Raw genomic sequence first — 18152 nt, 5'->3', positions numbered from 1 at the left:
TCGTAAAATTAAAACGGAAAAAATGCTCTCTACTTATGATACCATATTTATTTTAATTCACTTCCCAACAATCTTTGTTTCTGCCTAAAAATTCCAACATGTCAAAATGTTCTTCGGCAAATCTACTCCCATATTACTAGTTTCTGGTTGACTTCATATTTTGGTCACCAAGTAGATTGTTCAGCTTGAGAATACTGAGAATTATTCTGATCTTTCATTTGCTATTCTTTATTTGTAAAGAAAACCCTTATGTATCACTAACTCAGCTCCAAACTCAGATTACACAGAAGGACTTGTCTCTGCCCAGCTTCTAACACGATACATTAAGAACAGGATATCAGACAGATTTACATCAAATCCGAGGGAAGAATGAATCATGAAAACGAACAATGAATCAAGAAAAATATTAAAAAACACCACCACCACACACACCAAAAACCAACCAACCAACCAACCAACCAACAAACACAAAAACCACACACACCCCCAAAAAACCAACCAACCAACCAACACCCAGAGGAGTGTGAGCCAAAGACACTCAGTTACTGTGCTAAATGTGAAAGACCCAGGAAGCAAACCACAGGACACTGAAGTCGCTTACCTTCTCCAATTTGCAATACAACTCTCCTGCTTCATTTTTTCCTTGATCTTTAACCTGCAACTTAAACATAAAATGTATAAAACTCTCAGCAAAAGCTGCAGTACACTGGTCTTCTATGCAATTATCTCATGCAATTTAAACACAAGCGGTTACACAAAGTAGAAATTACATTATTTTGAGTGCATTATTGAAAGACGTTTTGTATTAGTTATATACACCGCGTTAATCTTTAGAGAACTTCTGTGTGTGTGTGTGTGTAAAACAGCACTAAAAATTCAAGCAAGTATCAGTCCCCTCTCCCATGAAGCCTAAACTACCTTTTGCAATTTGTTGTGACATTCAGCAGCTTTACGTTTGAACTCTTCAGCTGCCAGTCGGGACTCTCTCAACTCTGATTCGTAAAGATCACTACGCCTGCGAGCTGAAATAAGATCCTCTTCTAATTGATTCATCATCAACCTCATTTCTTCTACTTGAGCTTGATATTCCTGTAGTTATGGTGGAAGGGAAGGAAAAGGTATCACATTTTAAGGGCAACAGGGGACATGCTAGGAGCAGCAGATCGCAGAACATCGGTTGCAGGCAAAAGGCACATTTAAGAATACATGGAAGAAAAGTAAAGTACAAAATAAAGCAATAAAGGCTAAATAAAATAACATATCCATGGTGTTCTGATTTGAGTCTTGCCATTTTCAAATCAATACCTCATAAAAGCCAAAACACTGACTTTCTGAGAGTGGCTTCACTGCAGAAACACAGACGTACATCTACATACAAATGAGAAAAATTACTTACATTTCTAATTTCTGAAACAGATATGTGCCTTTGAGTTGATGGCTCTACTAAATGCCCAGATGCTCCCTCAAGATATATATTCTCAGGCTGATAACATGACAATTACCACAGATCTGCACAGCTTGGGTAAAAGGAAAGGAGAAGCGGAGGGGTAGCATACTGTGGCTTCTAGCATTCGGTTATTTTCTCTTGACAGAGTTAAAAAAGGATCATATTGCTCTATATAGGAGACAACCTAAAATCAAATATTAACTTAGAAAATCTGTCCAAAAAAATCACATTGCCCATAGAAGACATGGCATTTGGATGGGGAAAATGAGAGAGGAACATCTGATTTGACTGTCTCAGCGAGATGAGGTACTCAAACTGAGACTAGCTCATATCTTCACTGTAAAAAAGAATTTAATTATGTTTATTCATCATTTACTAAGTCTTGTAAGTATACATTTGATAAAGTTACTCTAAACAAAACCAAAGTAAAACAAAAAAACCCAACACAAAACCAAAAATCAAAGTATTTTTTAATGAAGCTGAGAACAAGCAAAAAACATGCACACCAAGAGCTAGGAAAAAGAGATTAGGAAGGACTGACAGTGGGGGAGTCTATCTTTCTTTCCATTTTAATATCTTACAATACGCCTGACTACCCCCATATTCAAAAGAATAACTATCTCATGACAAAATCAGGTTTGTCATCGCTCCTTCCAGCCAGCTGTCTTTAGTGAGGCAAGCGACTGCATGAACACTGACCCTAATTGTCAGCCTGTGCTTCTCTAGCAACAGAGAAAGATATTTAACAGGCAGATATTTAAAGAAGCTGGGCCTTTAATAGATTCTTTACTATCCCTTACAGGGAGCATGGCAGAATGGCCGTTTGGTTTGTAATCCCCAAATTGGTTCTCCAGTTTGTGAGGCAGACAGGAGCCCTACTCTTTACAGCTGGTCTCTCTATGGATAATCTTATAAAAAGACTAATTCTTTTCAGAAAGAAAATAACAAGTGAGCATACGTTAACTCAAATATCCATTTCACACAAATTTGTGAATGAAAAAGGCAGAATGGTTTGAAGGAGTACATGTTCTGCTCAGCAATCATAATTTGTTAAGACTTTCTAAAATACTTGGCTTTTATATCAGCAAACACTTGACCAAAGCATTACAGGTACAACTACTGTTGCCACTGTGAAAATGAGTGTTTGGGAAGGAAGGAGAATGGGGAGGGGAAAAAAGAAGGAAGAAGAGATCATTAGTAATATTTCAGGTTTTTCTTGTTTCTTGACATTTGCAAGACTATCTCTGAATAAATCTCATGGTCAGGTCAGAGGAACAGGCCGCATCACTCAAGGCGACACATAACAACACCTCTTGCATGTGCATTGGTCATGGTTTAAACCATCAAGATGTATTTAAGCACATAGTAACGGACGGGCAAAGCTCTGGGCATATACCTGAGGCAAACCACATCAAGGTAGCTGCATACAACCGAGTGGGCTTTTCAATATAGATTCTGATCTGTTGCAAGTTCAATCGTTCATATGGGTCTTCATCAACGCTTGTTTAGTTAAAAAAAACACCCCCAAAAAAACAATACCAAAAAATACCAACAAAAAGCCAAACAACAAACCCTAAACAAACAAAATAAAATGCAAACCCACCACGTTCTTCTATTCAAGTACACGGATTTAAGTTGAACCTACAGCCTTGCCCTAAAAATACCAAATGCCCAATTATTGGTTTTTGAAGATTCTGATTTGCTGTTAATTTTACTCACTCTCTCTCAAGATTCAGGTTTTCAAGAGCAAAACTCTAAGAGACTCTTCCACCTCACCTCTGACTTAAAAACAGTGATCCAAGCTTTTAATGCCTTAGATCCACCTGCTGGTATGAGTCAGCAAAACCAACTCTGCGTATCCTGTTGCAGTGTTCTTGCACATGGTTTCAGACAGCTCAGACGACCACCTCAGATATGAAATTGTGCAGGATATTACAGATGCATTTGTTGACCTAAGCGGTGTTTTTATGTCATTGTGAATCCTCAAAAGCCAAATTAAAAGATTCTGGGACAAAATTTGACTAAAAATTACTTGCATTGTTTTTCCTCTGTTACGTGCCTCTTTACTGCCTAAGAATCTATTGATACTTATCATTACCAAAAAGGTTCCACATTTCAATATATTAAGCAACTTTGCTAACAAAGCACCAGACGCATTGTCATGAGCTTTAGATCCCTTGTACTACATGAAACAACCATTCAGAAGAGCGCTGCAGAAGTCTGTGGAGGCCTGCTACATCCAGAGGGGCGTTTTTGCATTTCATTACTTTTTACATAAGACCTGCTCATGTCTAGAGAATTATTACCAAGGTTTCTGGGCTTCCTTGTCTCAAATAGCATGAAATAACTCAGTTAATGTTTGTAAAGTGCTTTGAAGATGAAAAACAACAGATAATTGCAAAGAATTGTTTCAGCACCACAGCAAATTTCAGTCTTTCTCTCAATACGATATGTTGCTATTAATTCATAAATCTTAATGGGTTCTGTGTTGTAGACCACTTTAAATACTAAAAATATCCACATTTGTCACTATATTTTCATTTAATTTTGACTTTTTTCCTTATGAACAACTGTATGAATGAGTAACGACTTTTCAGCATTCTTCTGGTGGGGAAAAACCTATTAACATCTACTTTGCAAACAGAACAAATTAGGAAAAGAACAGCCAGGCCACACAGATGCTATTTTGAAAGACTATTCATTTTAAATGGTCAGATAAGAAATACGGATGAAAAACAATACAAAATGAAGGCTAGCTCAGTACTCTCCCAGGTGATTCATGAACTTGTGAAATTTATACAGCTTGACCATTTAAAATGAATAGTTCATTTCTAATGCAGCATATTAGTAAATTATTGCAACTCTCTCCTAAGCTGATTTTACAGACAAAGTACTTTCAGGACTAGGAAGAGAAAAACTTGAAGTTTGGAGTCTGTCCTTCCTTGCAATATACACAAAAGTGTCATTTTGCTGCCTCCCATTTTCTTTAAGAAATCACGTGAAAACACACAGACTGGGAGTCATTACAGCCCACCAACATGAAATGTAATCCTGGCAACAGCTAGAATGCATCAAGAATGGCTGTTTGCAGATAGCCACTCTAGTCCCCGAAGAAGCAGCTATACCTGTTCTTTGATCTCTTGCAGTTTTCGGCTCTGCTCTCTGATATCATGAAGTAGCTGCAGTGCCTTATCATCTTCCTGAGACACCTCCATTCGTGCCTGCTCCAGGCTTCGCTTTAAGCTCTGCAGAAAGTAAAATGTTCAATGCATAGTCTTTGCTTTTTCAGATGGCTGTACAACAAAGATCTTTAGCTATAAAAATGCCTCCTTGACTGCAGCGAGGCATCAAAAAAAAAATCAAGGCACCAATGATGGAACCCCAAAGAAATTCATGGCTAGTGCTGCTTCAATCTGGATAGAAGCAGCCCATTATACAAACACTGTTTTCTATACTTAAATCTTAGAGCAAATCTCTACCTCCCCACATGAAGTTTAGAGACAAAAACCAAACAGAGATCACAAAAGGAATCCGTTATTGACAGCATTTATCTATATTTTATCTAGCACTATTAATTCACAACCTAGATGCAATCCTTCAACTTCACGTTACTAACAAGCACGTTCATTTTTCTTGTTGCTGTTCAGCGAGTTAAATCCCTCAATCATCATTAAACTTCTAGAAGAACAGAAGAGCTGCTTCTGTATCTCACCAGATACCTTACCTGCAGATTTTGACGGACCAGAGGGCTTCCTATCAACTGTGTATTATTCTTCAATAGAAAGATACCAACTTAATTTTACTTATTTACCTAGCGGCATTTGGTTATAGGAAAATCATTCAGCATTTTAAGATATGCTTCCCAACAAACAAACCCCTCAGGAATGCTTTTCAATATTTGAAACCGAGTATTATCTGGACTTTTGTTCTTGGTACAAGAAGGGAAACAGAATATTTTATCCAACTGGAAAAACCAGAGACTATTAACTAGAATGAAAATATCCTCCCTGGAATCTTGCCAGGAGCACTGGGCAGAAAGTCCAATGCCATGAAAAATGCCAACTGGTCTTTGTAGACATGATTTTAAAGCCTCATTTTTAAAATCTATCTGAAAACTAGCACCTGTCCTAGCATCATCCCTGACAGTACACTGGGGAACTGGATCAGTCTGAACTCAGAATACCACAGACAGGGGCAACACCATTGTTTCCTAATCCTCTTATTTCTCCTTGAGGATTTCTGTCTAGGTACTGATTAAGCCCCATTCTCTTCTAGCTAAGAAACCTGCAAGAAATCAAACCCAAGCATGTTCTAGCACAGCCAGTAAGACAAACATCGCAAATGATTTCAGCAAGACCAGAACAGTAGTTATTCCTGTATGTTCTAAGCACATGAGCACGAAACAAAGTTTGAATAAAACTATCAAGCGAGCCTCTGCAAACAACTCAGGGCTCCATATTCCACAGACATCCTCTCCCATATTATTTTCTCTCCATCAAGGACCCCACTGAAAACATGATGGAAGAGAAAGGCAAAGACCACCAGATTTCAGGCCTTCAGAGCTGAAAGGACTGGTGTAAGGGCTCACACTGCATTCTGTGATATAGGTGGCCAGGTCCTGCTCCAGGAGGGATCGCTGGGTCTCAGAGGCTTTCAGTTCCACCTCCTTTTGGCTAAGTACAGCCTCCACCTCTGACACTCTCCGGTGCAACCGCGTCATTTCCTGCTCCATCTGCAATAAATATTAAGAGGTTATAAAGGGAGCTTCAAAAGCTTTGTTAACTGCTACTTTCAGAGCTGTTTGTAAGGAATTTGTCTCCAAGAGACTTCTAGCTATATTTCTCCAAATGGTGTTTAAATTGCAATACCATTGTCTCTGCTCCAGGAATGCACAGTTCTTCTTAAGGACAAGTAGTAAGTCTAAGTCACCCCATTCATTCAAGCTGCTTGTTCATATTCAGTCATTCTTCGAACCCCAGTTAGCAATGAAGACACAATCATTTTTCACCTGACTTGCAGAGATGGGTCACTTTAACCTTATCCCAAATCCATGCTGGACCAGAAGATGGTTTCCCCCCATCTCCTTGTTAGGAGCAAATGGTCAAATCCAGAACACAGCAGGGAGAAAAACAATCGGACTCTCATAAAAGTCTCAAACAAGCAGTAAGTTTTAAAAGACTCCACCGGGTTCCCTTTATTGGAGCACAGCAACTGTTACAAGATGTTCACCATAACCGGGGACGTGAAAACAGTTATGTAAGTAGAAGCTGATGAGTTAGGAAGAGAGCCTCAGAACAGTACTGCTGTAATTGTGCGCATGATGAAGAGGCACGGCCTGCAGGAAGAAGCAGTCGTCTGTGTCACGCTGAGAAAAGGACTGTTTAAAATCCAGAGCCACTTCTTGTTAAGATAAAAGTATTTAGAACAGCATGGCCTAAATTCATCTCCCTTTGTACTGGACAGGAAGCCACCTCACTGAAGGAAAAGCACTTTGCCCACCACGAGTCTGGATGATCAGCAGCATCTGACAGATCCCTGGACATACAGTGGTTGCAGATTCCTGGAGCAATGGAGACGGCCAATCGCGTGAATAAATACCTTGTGACACTTGTCCTGGGCGTCTTGGAGTTCTTTGCTCTTGATAAGAAGTTTCTTTTCCATGGAGCTGACCTTGGCTGGAGAATCCACACTTGAAAAAACAGATCTAAAAGAGCAAAGCCAAACAGCACATGAATATAGGTAAAAGGTACAGAAACCTGCATTTATGCAGCCTCGGTAAATTCGTTGGGTACTTACTTATACCAGGATAAAAGAAAGGTGCAGCAATGACAGTCTAACAGCCATCACTTCAGATCAAATGTACCATAAAACCCTACGACAGTATTATATCATTATTAAATAATCCATGTGCACTTCTAGTGACAATATTAATGTTTTCCATCGGTGACTTTTATGCCAGAGTGCAAAACAATAAATCACAGCAACATCATTGCATAACTTGCACGGATTTCTAAGTGTAACAAAAGCAAAGCATACAGCCAACGTAACCGTTTGGAAAGAGAAATCCCTCAGAGAATTCCTTTCTATTTTGTACTTTATTTTTAAACTGGTTTTAAAATTATCAAAGCACAAAAGCCTAAAAACTTTACCATGTCATAATTTAGACCAGAGGAAGAATAATTTAATATCCTTAGTTACCATCTGCGAGTCAAAATGGAACTGAAACTTCCCTAACCCAATTCATACGAAGCCTACCAACTCGATCGATACCAATATGATTAGTCACACTGCAGAACTTCAGAGCTCCACTCAGAAGTATTTTGTTCCGTCAGACACAACTTGGCTGCACTATTTACAACAATCCGACTCCAGAAACCTGGGGAAAATATTTACAAGTTCTTAAGCTTTCTCCCTAATTAGGACTCAACATTTAATAAGTTTACCCTTTCTGTTAGTCTAAATTCATTCTAAATGAAGAAGAAATGGATAGGAAGCCACTCAATGTTTTGGAGCATATTTTTAGTGCTTTACAGTCTTACATATGTAATTTGCAATGAAAAATTAAGTACACACATCAAAACATAATTTTAAAAAATCACATTCTCCCTTGCATAAAATGAATCAAACTAGATATTTAAGCAGTTAATGATAGAACCAGTGTTAACTGATAGGTGAAAATGCAGAATACAATGAAGGTGCTAATAAAAGATCATACAGTCTGCCCACACATTGCTTTCTGCTTCTCCTGGCCACAGTTGGATATGCAGCCAGTTATCCCCATGGAGAGAAATGAGCTTTGAGCAGCTCTCTGCATATAGCCATACACCCACACACAGCAGCACAGTCTCTTCTTAACACCAAGGAAAGTTTCATTCCACCACCACCATTTTCTGAGAAAAATCTACTCCTTAATCCAACCAGATATGTAGGCTAGTCATAAGAAGAGACACATGGGTTTTTATGAAAAGGCTGCAGCGACACATCTGTATCAAAACAGATCTTCAGTACCACCACCTGCAGCAGCCACTGGGAACCACTGTATTGATACCAGCAGACAAACATAGCAAAACCTCCCAGTTCTGCCTTGAAAAGTCAAATATTAATATTCCTTCAGAAACCTGACATGGAAAAACTTAGAAGAAAGAATCCTGTGTGTCAACAATACAGACACAAGCAGGACTTAATAAAAAAACCAAACGTTAGAAGTGGGTATTATATAAAGCATTCCTTTAGTCCTGCTCCAATCAATCCGACACATCAAATTATCATATTTAAAAATCAATTTATAAAGCATGTCTATACTCCTACAGAGAAAAGCAACCATCTGAGAAGGATGCATATTAAATCCCATAACAGCTGGGTGTACAAACAAGGCTAAAAATGAATAGCTGAGAAAAGCGGTCTAAAAATACAAATTAAAGCGCACATTAACTAAAACAGACACTAAGGAATCTGCTTTAAAGTGTTAATCAAATATATGTAAATAGCTGCAAATGTGTACTGAGACACGCCTGAAAATCTTCTTATGATAAAAATTTAGCTCTACAGGTCTTCAGTGCACTGGCTGAAGCATTTTTTTAAATTACAGTTTCAACATTAGCCATCATCTTTTTACTGTTATTCTTTTCAAATCTGAGACAACACCTATGAAATCTCTAGCCAGTTCTCACAGACCTGGTGCTATTTGCTGCTTCTGTTTCTTCTTCCTAAAGGGGCTCATTTCATTTGTTATTTTCGCTCCTTTATTTGCTATTAAAAGAATCAGAGCCCAATATTACAGGCACCATGTTGCATTTCAAAAACTCCTCCTAGCAAGCCAGCTCAAAGCATCCATATGCACCGCAACACAGGAAGCAGCAGGACAGATTCAGGCAAGAAGACGCAGCGTTGTCAGCCAGGAGTGACGGGATGGGACAGAGCACAGGAGACACCACTGACCGAAGTTTGCATTTCATGAGGTGACTGTAGAGGGAGCTGCTCCTCAGGGTTGGTGTCAGCTTTGTAAGAAAAGAGAAGGCTACAAACTAGAACTACAATCTTTCTTCTTCATCCCTGTCCAAAGGGAGGAAGAAATCCCGAAAAAATATGTGTCGTGGTGACACAACAATTTTCCTGCCATGGAAATAGCACATCATATCCCCAAGCGGAGCCGATTTCAGTTATCACTGGACACACAGTTTTTAAGAGAGATCCTTACCCGGTAATTCTTTCTGTGTACAAATTGTATTAGAACAACTTCATGAACATCCACACAACCTTCAAAGTATCAGAACGGGGGCAGACAGAGGAAATCAAGAGAAATGGAATACTGACTAATCTAATAAGCCTTGTCATGGTGATATAAGCTCTCAACACAGCATGACAAGGTGGAAAAAAACCACATTGCCGGAGCACTTATATCCTCAGTCAGCATCATCTCAGAAATTAAACACATACAAACCAACATCAAAAGCCATGATGCAAAGCTATCATTCAGGTTGATACCATCTCAGAATACTTCATTTAATTAACTGCTACATCTGGATCAATTCCCTTAGCGCAACAAAGCTGTTTCTGCCGTTTCCTCTGAAGTGTGAAAAAAGATTAACAAAAGGTAACCAGCATACATCAACAAGAAATTGCAATGAAAGATTAAAAAAACCCAGAGTCGAGTCTGTAGTGCCAGGCGCTGATAGCACTAGCTGCGCCAATTTACTTTCAAAAGCAGCACTGCCTGCATGACTAAAAAACAAGTTAACTTACAGCTGACTATCGAGTGATTTCACAGCTAGATCAGCAACAACCTCAACCAGCAGAGCTACCAGAAATGGTGCAGGTTCTGGAAAAGCTCCTCCAGTCTTTGGGATAAAGATGCGGCTGAGATAAAAACGTATTAGCATAGGAAAAGCTGTAAGATGGTTCTGGGGTACCAAACTCGTATCTGAACCTCTCTTGTGCATCATACCTCATACCTTCCTTTCTCCCTTGATGCCACTCTCATAAGCCCCCAGCTCACCTGTGCTTCCTCCTTCTCACACCGATTGACACCATCTGTCCTAATCCTGGCCCCCACACAACATGCCGATAATCTCATCCCCCGGCCCTCATGCTCTATTCTTTTTAGCATTATACTCATCTGTACCTTCCACCCCCTCGTAAATGCTGGCTCAGGCCTAAAAAAAACCCAACCAAAACCAAACAGTGATACCATCAATCTGTGAATAGAGCTAGCTGAAGCAAAGCGTATTTTTGGTATGTTCATCCTGTGCTTCCTCTCTAATCTATCTTTGGTAAAAGAGTTTACCAGAACCTGACAAACTGTTGGAAGAAACCGGTAGTTCTTCTTTCTGAAAGAATGGCCCATTTTATCTCTGTGTTTTAGAATAACAATCACAAATAGGTATAAAATTTTAAAATAAAATAAAAAATCTTGAAAAATCCCACCTCTTCGGAACTTACAGAAAAGATTTAAGCAACTACCAAAGCCTCACAGACCACAAATCAAGAATTACTAGGATTACATTGATGATATTCTGATAGATAATTAAAAAAATAAAATAAAGGGGGGGAAAAAGGCAACAATGAGATTAGGTACCAGTGTCACTGTCAGCCTTGCTTGTGAACACACCCCCAGGTGCTGGTTTAGCAAGTATTTTGTATTAACCAAAGTTTTGTATCATAAATAGTCAGGCCCCTTCAGCTTTTCTCCAGTCTGAGAGAGAACAGAGGCAGGCAAAAATTTACATCGTGACCTATTTTTTAAATAGGTAATTATGTTTTAATTAGGTATTTTGCTTTATTTGGTTAGGTATTTCTTTTTATTAAGTATACTGGTGCGTTTGGTTAGCCCAGGATTTATAATGTATTTAGCTTATGCCTTAGGGCTTCTGCTGGTCACCTGTAAAGGACAAGAGCGATTTTCTTTCACCACTTGATGCGTATTTCTGGCATCTCAGGGTTTTTCTCACTTGTTCTAAGCACTGGAGATCAGCCGCAGTTAGGGACAGGAAGTGAGGTGGGGCTGGCTTTTAATGGAATTAAAGTCTCAGTTGCCTGTTATCTTGTCACAGTCACACGCTTGCAGCCAACCCAGCAGCCAGATTTGCAGTCAGACGGGCATTTCTCCCCCGTATCAAGAATTCAGAGGCCATGATGGGAGCAGGAGTTAGGTGGTCCTTCTCTGCAGCCTGATCCCAGTTCTTAGAGTAACACAGGAGAGGTGTTTAACAAACACTTTGCTAGTACAGCAACCTACGACATAAGCAATGCCCTTGATTTCTCCCGATTGCTTCCCACGACATCATCATCATACTTTTTGCTCTTTTGTTAAACCTTACATTTGTTACAGGGTCACAAATTCTTCCCAGAACTCACGGTATGGGGCAACATTGAGAACATTTTAATTCAATGGACCCTTCTAAACCACACACCGACTACGTAATTTCTGGCAACAGGTCTGAGTGACTTAGGTGAACCCTTCTAACCCTGAGTGGTTGGGAGAAAGAGGAGAATGGAAAAGAGAACTTTCTAAATCTTTCTGCTGTCCATTTTTTTTAACTGCCTTTTCTCTGAAGTATTTGAAATTCCTAGCTCAGCTATGGCTTCTTACTGTCCACTGAACAACGGCAAGAGTATAACCCTAAACTTCACAGCTTGACAGCCTTCAAATTAAAAGCAATGAAAGTTTCAAGGACCTTGTTCATGGCATTCTGCAGTTGCCTGGCCTAACTCTAAGCAGCACTAGAGGCATTAGAGCTATCGTGCTGCAGCCACAGGAAAACAGATCTGCATCACTTAGCAACCATAAAGGTTTCAGAGGAAAGATTTTTAAGAAGAAAAATTCTGGACTGGTAAACTTGATGACTTAAGACCTTCCAGAGAAGGCATCCCAAGATTCACAACAGATAAGCCTACCCCCCATTTACTGTTCTCTTCCCCATCTGGAATTTGATATTCAAGCTAGTGTGGACAGAAACAGGACTTGATTTCCTCAAGTAAAACAAACACCACGCAATGTTTTATAAGAAAGAAGCTGTCTGTACGGCCCAGTGTTGCAGTGATACTGAGAATGAACTAGTCACTGCATTATTTAAATACAGGTACTTTCAAGTCTCCGGACACCTTTTGCCATCTTTAAATCACCTTCTTAGAATAAAATGCAAGTATTCACTGCTAAAAATATCAATGTGCATTTATTGAGATCGCATTAAAAAAGCCCCAAAACATTAACATCTACTTACATTAAAATTCTTTGGGAGAAAATTAAGTACATGGCATCTTTCTGTTCCAGCTCAGGCAACAACGGGCCACACAAAGCAGAAATTGTACCTCATACAGAGCATATTAATCTCCATATTCTTTTGCTAAACCCCTTTTCACCTATTACCAAATTTCAAATACAACTTCAATATGCATTTTTGGTACTAGCTCCACCAGAAAAGCATATCAATCAATCTGCTGTATCTGTAGATTACTTTTCAGCCTCCAGCCTCCAGCACAGTTACAGTGCTGTTCCTGAGACTTCACCTCACACTCCTTTGCAGTTCTTGGGCCCCGATTACATGTACATTCTCACCATACATCTGTGGTCACTGTTGAGCCTCTTCTACCTGTCACATGAACGGTCATGCAGCCTCGATAGGTGGATTGCAGTTCTCCAGGCAGAAAAGGTAACACCGTAAGTTATTTCACATCTAAATAGATTTTTAACCCCAGATATCTACAGATACAACATCTCATTTTCTAATTCTGCTCACAATATTAGATCAGTCCACCAGAAGAATATTTTCTTTGTCGTTATGTCCTCTCCCTTCCTTCCTCTTTTGCCATAAAAGCAACTCTGCTGAGGAGGGACAGTCAAAGATTGCCTTTTTCTTACTGGCATAACCATCACATAACCTTGATTCACCGTGTGGGCAAGATCAAGGATGTCAACAGTATCCCCAGATTTAGTTACACACTTACTGCAGAGCAACTATCACAACCAATGTGACAAAAAAATGACAACTCGATTAAGACAGATTGACAGCAAAGTCCCCTAAGGGAACTAACTGGCAGCAATGAACGATGGTTGACATGAAAACACGGCGCCGTAGTGCGTTGAGTCACTAACCCAGCTAAAGCCATTGCATTCCTGAGAAGCCTCATGATTCTGAGGTAAGGACTTCTCAACTTAAACGTACTGCACTAATACTTTTTCAATAGCTCTGTCATCAGAAACTAACCACCCACCACACCAAATAATTTATACCGTACTATTTATATTCTTCTTTTTCTCTGCCTCCATTCGCTCAGAAAGCATGATTTCAATTGAAAGAAAACCATTTTTCTAGATCTTTAAGTCCCTCCACAAACACATACCCTGCATACTTCGCCTGAATCTCCAGTCTCTTAACACACAATACAGCAGTCTTGTATTTAACTTGACTCAAGAGCACACAGTGAAGCTCCTTCTCTTGTTCACCAGCCCAGCACTGCACATTCCCAGGTTAGTGGAGCTCCATTTCTGTGGATCACTGATTCAGCCTTACACATCCCCAGCCCTTGGTGCCCACTCTCTGACCCAATAAAATAACACCCCCCTTTTCCATCTCTGAACTCCTCAGTATTCTCCTTCTCCCAGGGATCTGCAGTACCAGAAATGCAATCACCCCCTGCTCCCTGGTTAACAACAACAACTAATTCAAAGTATTTGAACAACAATTTTGACAATAACTGTTTTAGAACCAATCTTTCCATTTCCCTCCCTCCCCCTCATCACCAAAATAATCACAGAACGGCAGGACATGCATAACCCACAGCAGCAACAGATAAAAGCCAGAATCTGGCAGCTTCCCTAAAGCAGCGTACAGGCCAGTTAAATCAGCCTTTCCACACACACACCATCCTCACCGTAACAAACCTCTGCATCTTTCCTATGGTCCTAGCCACCTAAGCAATAATTCCTACTTACTCTGATCTGAGGTTCCCTAATGCCTTGATGAATGAAAACCCCACAAACGGCAAATCTTCACCCGAGAAGCCTGCTGGGTTCAACTGGCGCGTAGAGGATAAAACCCGCAAATTCTTCTCTGGTTCATCGAAATTTGAGGTGTCATCATCAGACTTGAGAGTAGGAACGAAGGGAGGAGGAGCTGGTGAAAAAAGCAAGAAGAAAAGACAAAATTCAGCTACAGTTCACTCTGCAACAGTCCCACTCATTCAGTGCTTGCAATGGCACTGCAGCTCCTGCTTTTAATCTTGCTAACACAAGCAGACTGAGCTGCTGCTCTCAAATCGTATTACAGCAACAAGAGATTAACCCTTAAGCTACCAACATGGCTACCACTCTGCAGGCAGAATGTCTCCCACACTGATTCAAATGGGGTTTAGGTTGGAGATTTGAGACTGTTGGTTTTTTGGGTTTGGTGGGGTTTTTTTCAGGTTATGGTTTGGGTTTTTTTAAACATATACACTGAACCAAATCAAAGCACCAAGCCAAGAAAATCATTACTGCAATGTAGCTAAAAGTAATGCAATTCTGATTCATCTAGAAAACGTCCCCAACCTATACAATTAGTGACACTACATGAGGATGTAGCCTGATCCTTTGCTAGTCAGCCAAGGGACATCTCTACCTTTAATACTACCAAGAATCTTCCCAGCATGGGCTTCTAATCAACAGCAAACTGGTGTTTCTCCTGGAAGACTCTAATAATCTATAGCTACTAGAAGCTAATAGGAAGGGAAGAAATATCAGTAGGATTTTATTTCTCTAAAAGAGCTTGCTGAAGATCTGGAACTCTTGTCGGGACACCACTGCAGTCTGGCTCTGATACAATCAGCTGTGAAGAGAGGTATAAATAGCAGGAATTACAAGGTATTTTGTACTATAATTTCTAAATTGGTATCCCTTCACTTGTTAAGCAGTTTAATTTCAGCTGATTTTCTCACATGTGCCTCAGTTTAATTAACAGACAGAACAAAAGAACAAGTTCTTCTCAATGATGTGCAGCACCCGAGCTACCTGCTGGCTTGGCTACGTGTGTGAAAGGAATGAATGCAAAAGCCTGCTGTGCAGTCCCTACCTCATTAAATCCTATTTTCTAAGGTTTTTGTATTATTATTTATTTCATCACTCAGGTCTCCCTCACTCAGTGCAAATCTACTAATCTCTTTTTTTTTCCTCTCTGAAGGAGACAGCTCTTCAGTCAGCAACTAGAGCACAGCCCATTGTCACAACCTGATGGAAGTGTAGTGTGCTAAAACCGTTACCATGGATCCAGTATGGATCTCCTGTAGCTGAAGGGCTGATGAGAATTGAAGAACCGGGAACAAACATTACAACCCCTGCAGTGCAGGCTCCCTGCTCCTCACTCTCTGCATGCTCGGAGTTTAACCCTACCTGCCTGCAGTCGTGACAGATGCTGATGCTTATCTGACTGACACAGGCAGAATGAGTCACGGCTGGAGCTTGCTAGCTCCCTCTAGGTTGCCAAAGCCTTTCACAGCCCGTTTTTAACTCTTCATTCCCTAGACAAACGTACGCTTAAACTACCCACCAGACCAGCGTGAACAGCCAAAACATAAAACAACCGAAAACCCGGTCAGTGTAAACTGCCAAATCACAACTACACCTGCAGGCTTTGTTAGCAGCTCCCCAAGGAGCCATTCTGACGCCGCTCCCAAGCAGGGAAGGGAGAAGCAATTCCATGAAGCAGACAGGATGCTGCTCACGTACAGTAGTTCCAAGTACATTAGCATGAGATAAACGGGGAAAATACACAAATTAAATAGGTTCTGTAGTAAGCAGTTTTACTTACTGGCTCTAGAACATTTCAATTTTCTGTCAATATAATGAATTTATTCATTTCTGGTATTTTACTGGTTATAATATAAATTTAGATCCGATAGAATGCTGACATTTCTGCACTGTAAACATCATGTTGGAATACAGACGAATGATTAGGATCTGTATTTTAAAAAATATTCACTTAATGTCAGGATAATGTCCAGCTACTCTTTAATATGCTCTGAATGATTAAAAACAGAAGCATCAGAGAACAGTTTGTAAGTATTTCATCTTTAATGTAAAGATAAGCCCAAAGTTACAGTTAATTCCTAGCAGAGGAGGATAAGTTCAGGAATTAGGATTTTCCAGTTCAGGACCTCTACTGAAAGAGCTCTGCACATCCTTTTACAGGAAAGGGGTTGCTGTGAGGATTTCAACATTGTCTTTGAACAGATACTGTCTGTGAGGCAAAGTAATGGAGACAACAGCAAACTATTCACTTTGTCTGGGGAAGGCTAGAATCTTTCTTAAAGAGGCAGCAACAAAAAAAAACCAACATAACTGCCTTTTTATAATGGTGTAACAACCCTGCTGTCCGCTCCTCGGAGTTTGACAGATAACTTCATCTTTGAAAGAAAGCTCTAGTGCCTGACTTCTCACCAGAAATTAGCTAAGAAGATCTTAAGAGTCACCTTCAAGTCCTTGCAATTAAAAATAAAGTCCTCCCTCTTAACAACAATAAGAACTCCTAGTCAAACCACAGGCATAAAAGAAAACATAATTTAACTATGCCTAAGATCAGCATGCACATAAGAAGATGAAAAGCACTCAATAGGGGAACGATGGATGCAGAAAGATAAAACTGAATGCGAGACAGAACAACTCTTTGGGGCTGGTGGGAAACCAGTTTAAAGAGCTCAGTGTTTCACACTACAGTTTCCTCTAATGTTTAATAAAAGATGTGAATGAAGAAGAGGAATTGTGAACACTAGATTTAAAACAAAACAAAACAAATAAAAAATAATTTGCCTGCTATTTTGCATTCTCTAAAAATCCATGACTATCAGTCCAAAAACTCTGCAACTTTGCAGTATAACCTCGTTACAATACTGGTACCAAGAAATAGTAGCAACTAAAGAGAAAACTTAGAACAGCCACTCAACAAAAACACCTCTAGATGTTAAGTAGTCCTGAGCTGTCAACAGTGACTGGAAATGAGAAGCAGAACTTCTTTGGAAGTTTCAGGACACTGGAGAAAAACTCATTGAGCAGTAAGAGGAAATATCTTTAACGGGAAAATAAAAAGCTAGATCCACTCCGTCTTATTTTGTTAATTATTTGACAGCTTCTCTATAGCCTTTTATTCCGAACACTAAGCTGTCCTTTGTCTGATGTCCAAAATATCTACAGAAGAAACGAAGTAGTCTTGTAAGAACAACCTAAAACAGACGAGCCGTTTTGTTTTCCAATTTGGGTCACACGGTGATAAATCTTTAGTTAACTTATTATTTGTTGCTTAAAATCAGCACTGTCACACAACTATGGTATTAGCAGAACTAGATGAAGACTGGTGAATGCAAATACATTAACGTGCTTATCAGTGTCTTCTTTAAAGGGAAGCAGCCTTCAGTAGAGGTCAAGTTAAGCCTCCGAGAACGAAATGTTAAAACCATGCCAACGCATCTGACAAAGTGAAACATTTGCACTTTTGTCAGGCTCACCCAAAAGGTAGGCAAAACTATTACTCAGAAAGAGCCAATGCTGCTATTCATACGAACTGGTTGTGTATGAAGACCTCTTTTTGTCTCTGATATGTTACAAACCAACGTACATGTTCTGTTTACCATTTAAAGTATCTTGTAGAGAACTGCATGTTTTAAAAAAGCCAAGTGCTTGCCTAGATACCTCCCCACTTGTGGAAGGATGTAACCCTCTCCCATCTGTTCCAAAGAATGA

The 18152-nt window shown here is 39.8% G+C and overlaps 1 protein-coding gene across 1 annotated transcript in view; it reads right to left on the bottom strand.

Annotated features, from left to right (window-relative positions):
• The window catches only part of LOC104547219 (citron Rho-interacting kinase-like), a gene marked incomplete at its 3' end in the record, with an annotated part of 40114 nt that overhangs the window by 10416 nt on the left and 11546 nt on the right, over positions 1 to 18152 (bottom strand). Inside the window, exons 9-14 of the mRNA XM_010192819.1 lie at positions 14379 to 14559; positions 7046 to 7151; positions 6036 to 6179; positions 4573 to 4692; positions 919 to 1089; positions 602 to 655 (exon numbers count right to left, since the gene is read on the bottom strand). Coding sequence (XP_010191121.1) covers positions 602 to 655; positions 919 to 1089; positions 4573 to 4692; positions 6036 to 6179; positions 7046 to 7151; positions 14379 to 14559 — 776 coding nt within the window. The remainder of the gene's footprint in view (positions 1 to 601; positions 656 to 918; positions 1090 to 4572; positions 4693 to 6035; positions 6180 to 7045; positions 7152 to 14378; positions 14560 to 18152) is intronic.

Source organism: Mesitornis unicolor, unplaced genomic scaffold (genome assembly GCF_000695765.1).
Source record: "Mesitornis unicolor isolate BGI_N332 unplaced genomic scaffold, ASM69576v1 scaffold9899, whole genome shotgun sequence".
Classification (NCBI taxonomy): Eukaryota; Metazoa; Chordata; class Aves; order Mesitornithiformes; family Mesitornithidae; genus Mesitornis; species Mesitornis unicolor.
Note: the sequence above shows the minus strand (reverse complement) of the source record. Positions and strands in the feature narration are given on the sequence as shown.